The sequence below is a fragment of the Tetrao urogallus genome, assembly GCF_951394365.1.
Source record: "Tetrao urogallus genome assembly, chromosome: 12".
Classification (NCBI taxonomy): Eukaryota; Metazoa; Chordata; class Aves; order Galliformes; family Phasianidae; genus Tetrao; species Tetrao urogallus.
In genome coordinates, this window is record NC_136825.1 from 18,250,303 (window position 1) to 18,262,919 (window position 12,617).

The 12,617-nt window shown below is 54.2% G+C and overlaps 1 protein-coding gene across 1 annotated transcript in view; it reads left to right on the forward strand.

Moving 5' to 3' along the window:
• VAC14 (VAC14 component of PIKFYVE complex) overlaps window positions 1-12,617 on the forward strand; it is a gene marked incomplete at both ends in the record, with an annotated part of 52,054 nt that overhangs the window by 19,858 nt on the left and 19,579 nt on the right. Inside the window, 3 exons of the mRNA XM_079541612.1 lie at window positions 901-1,045; window positions 1,625-1,690; window positions 9,620-9,770. Coding sequence (XP_079397738.1) covers window positions 901-1,045; window positions 1,625-1,690; window positions 9,620-9,770 — 362 coding nt within the window. The remainder of the gene's footprint in view (window positions 1-900; window positions 1,046-1,624; window positions 1,691-9,619; window positions 9,771-12,617) is intronic.

Consider the following 12,617-nt stretch of genomic DNA (forward strand, 5'->3'; position numbering starts at 1 on the left):
GGAGAGGAGTGACTTAGCTCTCAAGGCAGCCCCGTAGCAGAGAGCTGCATCCCAAAAACCACTGTGCCATCTACAGTCAGTGGTGTGAGCCTGCTGGGTTAGTGGGGGCTGAGCACCCTCACCTTGTGGAGTGGCCCCAGTGGATGAAGTCTGAGGGCATTTGGTTCGATGTTTTTTTGGAGGTGTGTGAACCCAACCAAGCTTGAGTTGGGTCCCAAATGCGCGTGATGGGTCTTCAGCCTTTGTACCCCAAACCTGATGACTGCCCTATGAGCCAGTTCTTCAGTGTAGTCGTGCTGCAGGATTCATCTAGCGTGGTGTTTTGTCATGTGTAGGTACCAGCTGTTTTGGGAAAGTGATAAAGCTCGAAGCCTGGGAATTTTTTGTTCTTTCCAAGGCAAGTTTTTGGTGCGCTGCTGTGTCTCTCCCCGTGCTTCCCATTCTTGTAAGGCCAATCAGAATCTAATCTGCACCACATGGGCAAATGTCTGCTCTTTGGACCCATCATGTTTGCTGCTCCCTTTCAGAGCAGATGTGGAGACCTGAGGAAAGCAGCAGTGGGGTGCAGCAAGCCAGCATGGGTGAGGCTGTGTGGTTGGAGCAGCTGGAAGCCTGCAGGCAGCCAAGCCAGAGCTATTTGGGTGTTGCTGATCTTCCTACCTCAGGCTGAATTGATTTCCTGCGTGCATGCAGCATATGCCTGGCCTGCATTGCTGTGACCCCTTGCAAGCCCTGAGCTTGCTTCCTGGCTCTTCTAACAGGCCGCAGGGATGATTTAGGTTGCTTAGGGTTTGAGCTGAGGTGTTGGATGAAGGCTCTGGTGTGTTACAGACCTCTCCACCATGGGGGGATTGCATTGGGCATCGCAGTGCTGAACCAGCTCTTCTCCTTTTCGTGCAGCTCTGAGAGAATCCAGGTGACGCTCAACCTGGATGGAATAGTTCAGGTGTTGGATTGCCACCTGCATGATACATCCATTGGCATGATGACCAGAATTGCAGTCCTGAAATGGCTCTATCACCTGTACATCAAGACTCCTCGTAAGGTAGGTCCAGGACTCAGCACGGGAGCCCATTGCTTCCTCCACGAGACTGAGTTTGTTGGAAAGGGGCACCCAAGCTTTAGCCTTTGTTCCTTAATCTGCTGGGACCTGAATCAGATGGAGGTGCTACAGAAGGCCCAAGCACAACACTGACTTGCCATGGGGCTGACACTGCTGGAATGCCAAGAGTCTTAGGAGTAAAAACTGTGGGATCAACAAGCCCCTAGGCTGAAGTTGGTCAGTGGGAGTTGGTGGTGGTGTAGCTCTGCAGGAAAAAAAGGTAGATATGTGACACTAGGAATGGTTGCGTGACTTGGTCACAGGCCTTTGAAGCGTGTGTAGCGGCTACAGCTGCGCTGTGCTGCCCCAGAAGTAGGTCTGCCTGCAAACTGCTTTGTAACCAAGTGCCTGCATTTTTCATGAGGGGGTTGGCTGCTGCTAGCCTAGTAGCTTAAGGGAGATGCTTTCAGGTGAGATGGAGAACGCTGGCAAAGCTCTCGGCAGCCTCTCGGGGGGTGCACCCTCCTTTGGTGAGTGTTGATCTGTCTGTGGAACTGATGCCATTCACCTCCCTGATTCCAGATGTTCCGACACACCGACAGCCTCTTCCCCATCTTGCTGCGGACCCTCTCAGATGAGTCAGATGAGGTAAGTGCTGCAGGCCCTGCACATCCCCACATCCAACCAAGCTTTGGAAAAGCTTTGTCTGGTACGGTTGGGTTAGACAAAGGGATTTCAAGGGCTTGGCCAGCTTTGGCATTGGGGTGTTCATTCAGCCCTGTTGGCTAAACCAAACAAGGACCTGTGCAAAGAGCTGCACAACTGAAGTCCCTCCTGTCTCAGTTAGACTGTTTTCTTCTGCCTCCTCAGAGAGCCAGTCCCTCAAAACCTACTTGTATGTATCTTCTTTGCTTGCCTGGGATTCAAGTCCCAGTCTGGGAGTCAAGACCCCAGTGCTATGCCTGGGAATGGGTCTTGGCCAGGTCCTCAGACACTGTGTGACAGCTGCGAACACAGGAAGGGAATATTTTCCTGTAGATACTGGGAAATTTTAGAGGCAAGCCCTAGCAAAACGGTTAAGCAGCAGCAGCAGCAGCTTTGCCTGGTGGAGCTATGCTCAGTGCCTCTTCGGGTTTTTCCCAGAGCCACCCCAGCACATATACATTCCCCCCACCAAAATGCCACGCCAGACTGCGGGACAGGCTTCTTTCTTTCTCCCCTTCCCATGTCCTTTGAATCAGAAGTCAGACACTACCTCATAGTCTGTGTCAACATGCCTTTGAGACATCCTCTGAGCAACCACGCTGGGCCCGGCCGGCGAGCAGCAGTGCTGGGGAGAATCAGAGAATCGTTTGAGTTGCAAGGGACCACGGAAGGCCACCTAGTCCAACTTCCCTGCCATGAGCAGGGACGCCTACAGCTCCATCAGGTTGCTCAGAAGGCTTGGCCAGCAACCTCGTCGCCTTGGCCTGACATGCTGGGCTTAGAGACAGAGCTGAGGACTAAGCCCATCTGCCCCAAGCTGTGCCTTAGGAGCTAGCTTTCTGGCAGCAGCTTGCCACCTTGTTGTTAGATCTGCAGCAGCATTAGGCTGGCTCAGAGTGAGCAAAACAAATCCAGCAGCCACGGGGAAGCCAGCTTGCTCTGGCCTCACTCTCTGTGCCTTCCTGCCTGCTCTTTGGCTTCTCAATGCAGAACTCTCCAACTCCAAGCTAGCTCCTTCACTTTTTTTCCCAGTCTGGTCTCCTCAGTATTGGCACCTTTCTCTTTTTCTCGCCCCTGCATTGCACTCTGGAGCGCTTGTGGTGTTCGGGTAGGATGCTGGCAGCTTAGGCTCTCTTGGCTCAGGCCCTGCTAACACCTCTGCCTTCAGCTGCCCCGGGTTTGGATGCATCCCGTGCAGAGCTGCCAGAGATCCTCAGCATTTCCCGCATCAGATCTTCCTCATGGAATAGAAGTCACGTGCTCTCTGCACCAGATTACACGCTCAGGGCGCCCAACTCCACAATAAATCCCTTGTTGTGAGGGGGCTGTGAAGAGAGGAGGGAAGGGAATGAGCAAGCAAGGGAATGACTTGCACTTGCAAAGGCAAGCGGCTGCCTGGCCGTTTTCCATACCCTGCTGCTTACGACGCAGACCTCTCCAAAAGAGTCCCCAAGCACACATCTGCCTTTGCAATGCTCCAGAAAGCCTGCATCTCGCAGATAGGCTCTCCAGCTTGGCAGGAGACTGCTGTGAGTCATGTTGCAATTACACTGCTTATTAATATTTGAAAAAAGCAGCGAAGAAAGGACCCTGGTGATGCATTTCCTCCATGTGACATAACTGGGAATGGCTCAAAAGTAATTCTAAGCTGATTTATTTAATCCTGTCTTCTATTTATTTAAATGTTTGGGGGGGATTTTTTTTTTTTTTTTTTTTTGAGGAAATCCATCGACAAGTCAATCCATTAAACATCACTGCTCAGCTGGCTCCCAACCAGCTCTGATGAGAAAATAGAAGTGGCCAAAGTAGAAGAGGGGGGTACAAGCTGGGCATTTCTGAGAAGGGTGGGGACAAATTGGAATGGCTGATCTGGAATGTCAGCGCCCAGATTTTGCCAAGAGACCCAGTTAGGATCCACAGATGCAATACAGAGAAGCTGGAGCAAAGCTGAAGCAAGCAGTTCCCTTTGATATGTAGACGAGCCGGGATGTGAGGCTCCTGGCTGTCAGGTTCTGCGTTGCTGCCCTGCGTCACCGTGCTCTGATTTGCACGCTCGCCCATCCACGTGTGTCTGTGAGCTGGTTTTGAAGGCAACCTTTAAAAGCTGCAGTTAAAATTTGATGTGGTTAAAAACTTCCTTACAGCTCTGAGATAGCAGGATGCTGGGGAGAGTGTTTTTCTGTGCACAAGCTGCTGCTTTCATCTTTCTCAGCTCTGCTACCTGCTGGCGTGAGGCTGAGAGCTGATGTCAGAGGTGGTGAAGAGTGGAAGCCCCAGTCCAGCACTCATGGTTAAATGCAGCACTGCTGCAGAGTGCAGGATCTGCTCGTTGGGTTATCACCCTCTGCAGGCTGTTGCAGAGGCAGCTCCTAGCTTCTCAGCTCATCCCAGCCTGGATTCCAGGTACCGTATTGAGGTGAATGCAGCAGAGAAAAATGCAAAGTTATGACCCCATTTATTTTCTTTGTTTGGCTTCGTTTTCCTTTCTCCAGCTCCAGCATGGAGTTCCGTACATGCCCCTTCATGCTGTTGGTCTTGTGGGCTGGGACTTCTGCCTGACTCAGCGGGGCTGGGGGATGAATCACAGAGTCACAAAACCATTGAGACTGGAAACGACCTCTCAGATCCCCAAGCCCAACCCACCCCATCGTGCCCACTGCCCACGTCCCTCAGTGCTGCATCCCCACAGCTCTGGGACACCTCCAGGGACGGTGACTCCCCCTTGCATCACTTTTTTGGGGCAGCCATTGTTCCTAATGTCCCACCTGAACCTCTCCTGATGCAACTTGAGGCCATCCCCTCTCATCCTATCGCTGCTACCCGGGAGCAGTGGTGGGATTGGTGTCTGGTCTGAAGCAGGATAGAGCCCAGCTCCCTTCTACTCTACTAGAGGAAAACTGCCTTACTGCAGGCTTTGGAATTAGCAAGAAAATCCCCATGATCTCTTAGCTTGCGTCCTTTGGAAGCCCGCTTCTGCACCTGGCAAGTGATGGGGAGCTGGGGCCCTGTCCTGAGCCCAGGACGTTGTCATTCACGAGTGTATTTTACTCCCTGGTGACAAAACGTGGTGGCTCTGAGCATCGGGCTGCATTCTGGCAGCTCTCTGAGCTGTGCCGTCCTATTAAATCCCAGCAAATGTCTCCCCTTGCGCCCGATCCCCAGCACAATGAAGCCTAACAAAAGCTTGTGCCAGAGCGAATCGCTGTCTTCGTGAGGTTTGGTTTTCAGCTGTGCTCTGTTGGTTTTAGGTCCATTGTGTTCCAGCTCCCGGCCTTTAATTCAGCGCCGCTAGAATATTGTGATCCCGTGCAAAGCAGAGAGCAGGGAGAGTGCACAGGGAGGAGAGCACTGAGTGTGCCTGGCTTTTGTTTTCATGATTTTTATAAATATTTTGATATTTATGTGACAAATATTTTCCAGGGAGAGACTCCAGGCGCTTGGATACCAAAGCAGGGAGGTTACCCGTTCTCCAGAAGTTGCACTTGAGGGTGTACTTTAGGGCTTTAATGGTGGGGTGGAGAGAGAGGTATATAATTTAAGTTGGATCATGGAAAATGCGGTCAGCCCAACCTTACGTCCATGCAGGCAGCCCGCAAGCAGCAATCACACTGCTTGGTGCAGCGGGGTGGAATGATGCTCTCTGTGTGCCATAAGGACTCGAGGAAAAGCAAGGGCACCGGGTTGAAAGCTGCTCCGTGCCCCACGTCGTGCAGGGCTGGGAGGTTTCTGAGGGGGAGGCTGGTCCGTGGGGAGCAGCTTGGCTCAGCACAGCACTGGGCTGTAATTACGTGGTTAGGGACTGAAGGTAAGGGCTGCAAGTACACGTGTACGTAGTTTGTTGTAGAACTGTCTGAGTTGGAGGGGACCCTAAAGGCCGTCTGCTCGCAGTCCCTGCACTGAGCAGGGACACCCACAGCTCCATCAGCGCTCACAGCCCCGTGCCCTGACCTTGGCTGTGTGCAGGGATGGGGCAGCACCAGCTCTCTGAGCAGCCTGTGCCACCACCTCACTGCCCTGAGCACGAAGGACTTCTTCCTTAATTCTAACCTGCATCTCCCCTCTTTTAATTCGAACCCATATCCCCTTGTCCCATCACAACAGACTGCTGAAGAGTCTGTCCCCTTCTTTCTTACAACCCCTTTAGATACTGAAAGGACGCTGTTGGATCTGGCCTTGCTGCTTTGGATGCAGCCCAGTTGGCTTTCTGGGCTGTGAGGGCACATTGCCCAGCTGCCAGCCACTGGTACCCCCAGGTCCTTTTCAGCAGGGCTGTGCTCCATCCTTTCATCCCCCAGCCTGTGCTGGCAGGGAGAGTTGCTATGACCCAGGTGCTTAGCTTTGGTGAACCGCCTCCCTCCTTCCTGCTGTGTTTGCTGCTGCCATGAAGGTGTGCTCGCATGGACTGGGAGGATTTTCCTGTAGCAGAGGGAGAAAGGAAGCCTGCATTCTGCTCTGCCAGCTGAAGCAAATGCCACAGAGATGTGAGGAGCGCTGCTCCATCCCCTCCCAGCAGCAGGCTGAAACCCAGCGGCTGTGAAAAAAGAGAAAGAAAAGGGCTTGGCAGGATCAGGGGAGAGAAGTCACTGTGCTGGGGGCCTGAAAAGAGCCCTGGTTACATTGCTGTGGGAAGATTAATGGTGGGCTTCTCTTTCTTTTCATGTTTTTAAAGCTGCAGAGGGGGGGGGATGTGAGTTTGCTTTTCACACCTTGCATGCCTGAGGCCCAGCAAGTGCTGCTGGTTACACTCCTGGCTCTGGTATGGCTTATTCCTCCCTTCCTGGTTGCATCTGGAAGCTTCAGAGCTAGACAAAAAAACGCACCAAAGCAGCATAAACACTGCTCTGCATGCCTTGGAGGAGCCTGGGTATAGCGAGGGGCTGCCAGGAGTGGCAGAGCAGAGCGAGGACCACTGTGGCAGTGCTGCTCCTCAATCTCAGTCCCTTTTGAAGAAGAGCTTTTACAGCCCTTCCTCTTATCCACCCTGGGGGCATCACGCTCCAGCTGGGCTTCCATCCTCTGCTCTGCTCGGCTGTTTGTGGTGTCACGCGTCCCTGTCGTTGCCCAGGGACATACAAGGCTGTGCTTAGTGTAGGCATGCTTTAATCTTCTCTTTTTTTAGGGTTTTCCTTAAATAGCAGCACCTTCAGGAGCTCAGTCCATGCCCTTATCACATGCAGCTGATGCAGCGCCTTGGCTCTGCCCATCCATGGGAGTAGCAGGAGAATCCAGGTGGGAAAGCACCCAAGGAAGCACAGGGGCATCCATCCACCCGCTCCTACGTGAGCCAGCACGCATGATGGCAGTGCTGCTGCAGGCTCAACTCAACCAGAACAAGGGACAAATGAACCTGACCTACATCTGAAGAGACCCACGGCTCTCTGCTCTGTGTGCCCTCAAAATCCGTGCTCTGGAGGCAATGTGGAGAGCAGTTTCACTGCTCCCAGGGCTGAGAAATAGCTGCTCATTTAGAACAGCCATCCCGTAACCCATTCCTGGCTGTGAGGTTTGCTTCAACCCACAGCCTGACCCCCTGTTTGCAGCACCATGTGTCCTGCAAAGCCACCCTGCTTTGCCCAGGGGCTCGTTCCTGCTCTTTGGCCCCAAGGAGAAACATGTTGCCCTGAATCTCATTGATTTCTGCAGCCCCCAGGGAAATCACACTTGGAGACTCCAGGCAGGGCAAAGGCAGCCCTCACTGCAGGGCCTCCACCACAGTGCTCTTTGGCATCAGCGTGCGTCCTCACCAGGGCGTGGAAGGAGCTTTTTGGGATCTGTGCAAGGTGTGGGGCCTCCTGCCCTCTTCACATCCTCACTGCAGGGCTACCACACCCCTAAAAATCCCCCAGGGCTCCCGCATTGCCCAGCTCTTGGCTCCCATATGCTCTCCCATCGCCTGACACATCCCTTGCCCAGGAGCTGGGAACGGTTCCGTCCCTTTTGCAGAGGGATGGGACCAGCTCTGCTGGCGCAGCCGGCCCGTTGCCATGGCAGTGGCAGCCCCGTGCTCCTGCAGGATATTGCTTTCTTCCAGCTTCCATCTCAGGGATGTGCAGCGCATACCAAGTGCTCTGGCTCTGCTCCGTCCCACCGGGGCTGGGAACTGCTCTGCAGCACACAGAGAGGAGGTTGGGCTCCCTGCCTCGTTCCCACGGCTGGAGAACCCCAGCTCTTCACATCCACTGCTCCTCATCCTCTGGGTCTTTATGCGCCATCCCTCCTGGTTCTTATTTCCTCCATGTTTTTGCAATTAGGAAATCCAGACCGTGCGGATGAAGGGGTAAATTGTGGGATTTAAGGCTTTGGGAGGCAATGGGGGGAAATTTCAATTGTGGTCCTATTGTTGAAGCTGCTGGTGTTGTCCATGCTGAGATATCCAGGCTGATAGCCTAAGGTGGGCATTGTCACAGCCAGGCAGGGGGCTGGGACCATGTTTTAGAGCCACAGAATCATTAAGCTTGGAAAAAGCCACTAAGATCACCCAGTCCAACCCCCAACCCATCCCCTGTGCCCACTGACCACTTCCCTCAGTGCCACATCCTGCTCCATTCCTGCCCCTGCCTCCTTTATCTCAGCAACCAATGCTTGAAATCCCTGCAAAACCAGGAGGGGTGAGGAGTGAGTTCTCTCTATGGGGAGCCATGGGCTCCCTTCCCTGTAAGAGGATGAGAGTTGATGACGTTGGTGACATCCCACAATGGCAACAAGGTCCCATCCGTGACAACATTGCGGAGCAGCCATAGGTTGGGCTGCATTCTTCTGTCTTCAGGGATGGTTCCTCATTGCCAAAGCTGCTGTTGTCATCTTTTCTCCTCCCCTCAGTTGCCCCACGCTGGGATTTCGTTGTGTTTATGCCCATGGGGGTCCTCCCAAGCATGGTTACCACTCGCAGTACTGCTGCACCTTCCCACGGCCAGCTCTGAGAACCACCTGCTCACACTAATGGGGCCTAAAAATCAGCTGTAACTGCACTAAATAACTTCAACTACCCCTGCAACACATTATCACGGGTCTCATTTTCAACTTGTGCACATGTAAAAAGATGTCATCGTTTTTTGTTTTCTTGGGGATGAGGGTTTTCTTGGTAGCTGAAATTCCCATCTCATGCAGCTCCACAGAGAGATGCCCGTGGCTTGGGGAGTGCATGAGAAGTCCTCAGCATTGCACTTGGATGTTCTGTGCTGGGTGCAGCTGTGCAGTGAGGCTTTTCTGGCAGCCCTGGTACGCTCAGAGCATCAGGGAAGAGTGACGAGATGTCTGTGCCCAAGGACATCGGGTTGGAGAGGGACCCAAAATAGCTCGAGACATGAGAAGAGTTGAGGGGGGAAAAAAAAAAAAGCACCAACCTGTAATAACTTCTCCAGAAGTGCTATATATAGTTACACAGGCTGAGCAGATGGCTGGAACGAGGGAGCAGCTCTCGGGTGCTGAGAGGGAGCAAACCCAGACCTCCCCGAACTGGGAGAAGCAGGCTGAGCTCCCAGCTGCACAGTGTGGCTTAGTTTCCCCTGCTTCCTTGGGACCTGCAGAATAGAAATAGAATGGATTTTCTCCTTGGGCAGGAAAGTGAAAAGACCACTAAGATTGACAAGCCCAACCCAGCCCAGCCCCACCATGCCCACTGTCCAATGCCCTCTGTGCCACATCCCCATGGCTCTGGGGCACCTGCAGGGATGGGGACTTCACTTCTGCCTTTCCTGCCCCAGCTCCTGGGCAATCATTTGAAATCTTCACTTTGAACTTGATAGGTAGCCCTGTTTTCTCTACGTCTTTTGTGTCATGCAGGGATTTGATGCTCTGGCAGTGATTTTGGAAGGCAAAGCTCACCTTCAGCTGCTCTGTGCCTGCTCACCGATGCTCTCCATCTCCTCACAGGTTATCCTCAAGGACCTGGAAGTGCTGGCTGAGATTGCCTCTTCTCCAGCAGGGCAGACAGAGGGATATGGCCCCTCTGAGGCTGCAGAGCCACGACCCAGCCAGGTGGAGCTCCACGTCCCCATCCGGAACAGCCAGCTGAGCTCTTCAGGTACATATCCTGCACTGCACTCTGAATGGTAGGCCAAGGCTGTCTGTGTTACTTTGGTCTTTCTCCTCACTCGTCTTCTGGGGTGAGAACCCAGTGACCAGCAAGGTTATAGAATCATTACCATTGAAAAAGAGCTCTCAAATCCCTGAGCCCAACTCACTCCAGCATGCCCACTGCCCACGTCCCTCCGTGTCACATCCCCACTGGGACACCTCCAGGAATGACAACTCCCCACGTCCCTGGGCAGATGCTGCAGAGCCTGGTGCAGAAGGATGTTGTTATTGCCCTTCTTTATGGGACACCCTTATGGGTGTCAGCCTGTCTTCTCATAAGAGCCCTCCAAGTTCCTAAAAGCAGCTCAGGCTGGGTGCTCACTGTAAACCCAGGTGCCCAGCACGCACAGCTCCTCTGTGCCTGTGGTGCAGTACATTGCTGGCTCGTGGCTGCATGTGCTGAATGCAAACTGTGGCGTTGCTGTGAGCACTGTGGAGACCTCGGAGGGGAGATGCAGAAGGACAGTCCTGTTGTTTGGACAGCGGGGGAAGAAGCCCTTCATTAATCATCCCGGCGCATTGGGCGGCTTTTTCCACCTCCCCCCCGTCTGTGGCTCATCCTCCACTATTCGTTGGCTGCCCCTTCTCCTCGGCTGCTGCTTTTGCTGCTGCTATTTCGGAGCCTCCCCATTGTGCTCCCCACGCCAGGTCTGCCTGGCCAAAGGCACATTTCATGTCAGCTGTGGATTGTAAACTCAGAGCAGAGCCAAGGCAGCCCCTCCCTGCGCAGCAGAACCAGCGCCGCAGCCATGCGTTGCGCTCCCTGCATTTGTTTTCTTTGAAGAACACCGATTATTTTCCCCCTCCTTGGGCTGCAGCAGAAAGCAGCCAGGTTTTGGCAATCCATGGGCTGCCCAGTGTCCGTTTTCCTGCAGCTCTGCCTGCCTGGTACATGCAGGATGGAGGGTGGGGGGTGAGTTGCCACTGATGTGAGCCCGCACGGGTGGAGCAGCCCCACGGTGCTGCCAAAGGGTTGCAGTTCAGCTCACACCGATGGCTGTCTGAGGTTTCCTTCCTTGTGGATTATCTAAAAATAGCAGGCTGCATGGCGTGCGGCCGAACGGCTGCCGTGGCCCCTCAGCTCTCTGGAAGAGCAACTTGGCTTCGGTTCTGCGAGTGGAACGCTGAAAAGGAGTCTGGTGCTGCTCTCCGTGTTCAGCAGAGCTGCTGCAGCCAGAGCTCCAGCTCTGAGAATCCACATGGGTTGTGATGCGCTCTGCTTCGGTCACCTCGTTTGCTTTCTTCTTTAGAAAGGTTCCCAGAGTTGAGCTTTGCACATACGTTGGCTTTCACCCAAAGGTGGGTGCTCCCCAGTTCTGCAAATGGGCTGTGGGCTGTGCAGGGGTCACAGCAGGGCTGGGAGCCTCCTGCGTCGTGGTGGGAAAGTGGGGGCTCTTTGAAACAAGCTCTTTTTGCTGAAGGGTTGTTTTGGTGGGGGTGTTCTAGGGGTTTTGGAACAAAACCAGTGGAAATCCGTACACCTGAACGTGGTGCTGGTGTAATGGTGTGCGATTAGAGGGAGCAAGGCTAAAGTGGCACTGAGGAGCTCGGTGTGACTGTGTGACTGCACCGGTGGGAAAGGCACTGTTTTGTACTGGAGCGGACAGGAGCAGTCCTCCCCAGGCAGTTCTGTGCCATGCTTTGGCTTGGAGCTCTTTCTGGAAGCAGGATGCCATCGCACAACCAACACTGGATGGCAGGCCTCAGAGTTCTGGTGCTTCCCCTTGGGGTCACCCCATTGCCTTCATGCCCTCGCTGGGAGGAGGACTGAGTAACTCCAGCTCTGCTTCTGTCCTACGTCCCAGCACGCAGCTCTGCAGGTGGGTGAGCGTGGCCATCTCCAGCCCTTGCCCGGGCAGCAGCTCTCTGTGCCACTCTCCCCACGCAGTCAGCAGGGGAGGCAGAAGGGGCCCATGCCACGCCGTGGGCTTCCCCCACTTCCTCTCTCAGCCTTTCTTCCCTCGGGATGTGTTTATGCAGTTGTTTCCCTGCCATTCACTCGTGTTTCCTTCAGATGCTGGGTGATTAGTCAGGAAAACGGTGTCCCACTTCCGCAGCCTGTTCCCAGCTCGGGGTTTTATTTAGCTGCTTTGTTCTCCCATTACATAAGGTCAGCTGCCCTCCGACAGCTTCTCCTGGCACAACGAGGTGAGAAGGGGTGTGTGGGAGCCCCGGCAGGCCTCCTCCTGCCTGCATGGGGCAGCTGAGCCTTCTGCAGTCCCTCTGTTACCTTCTGCCTTCCCTTCTGCCTGCTTTTCCCAGGGCCCTGTGGAGGTGTAGCTGGAGAAAACCAGAGGGAAAGCCGTGCGTTTTCTCATTGCCACGTCTCGCATTTGCCATCTCAAATGGTTCAAGTGCTGCTGGAGCATCCCTGATGCAGAGGCAGATGGTGAGCCGTGCATCAGATGCCCTGTTTGGTGACCCTGGGTGGCAGATCCCAATGACAAGAGAGGAGCTGCAGGAGCAAGCCTGGGGCTGGCACCTCTTTGGGGTGACAGTCCAAGCACCCGTCTGGCTTCCAGCAGCTTTACTTCATGGTTGTTCTACCAACCACACCAAAGTCAGGTACAAGCAGCAGATGGCCCACGAGTGGTTACCACCATGGTGCAAGCCCTGCAGCCTACTTCTTCAGCCCAATTCTGCACAGTTGGAGGGCAGCCCCTCCAAAAGGCTGTCAGCCCCAGCAGCTCCGTGTGCACATCCCTTCCTGTCTGCATGGAGCAGCACCACGACCCTTTGTTCTGCAGGAGGCACCTTCCTCTCCCTGCAGTCCCTCCTGCCTGGCTTCCTACCG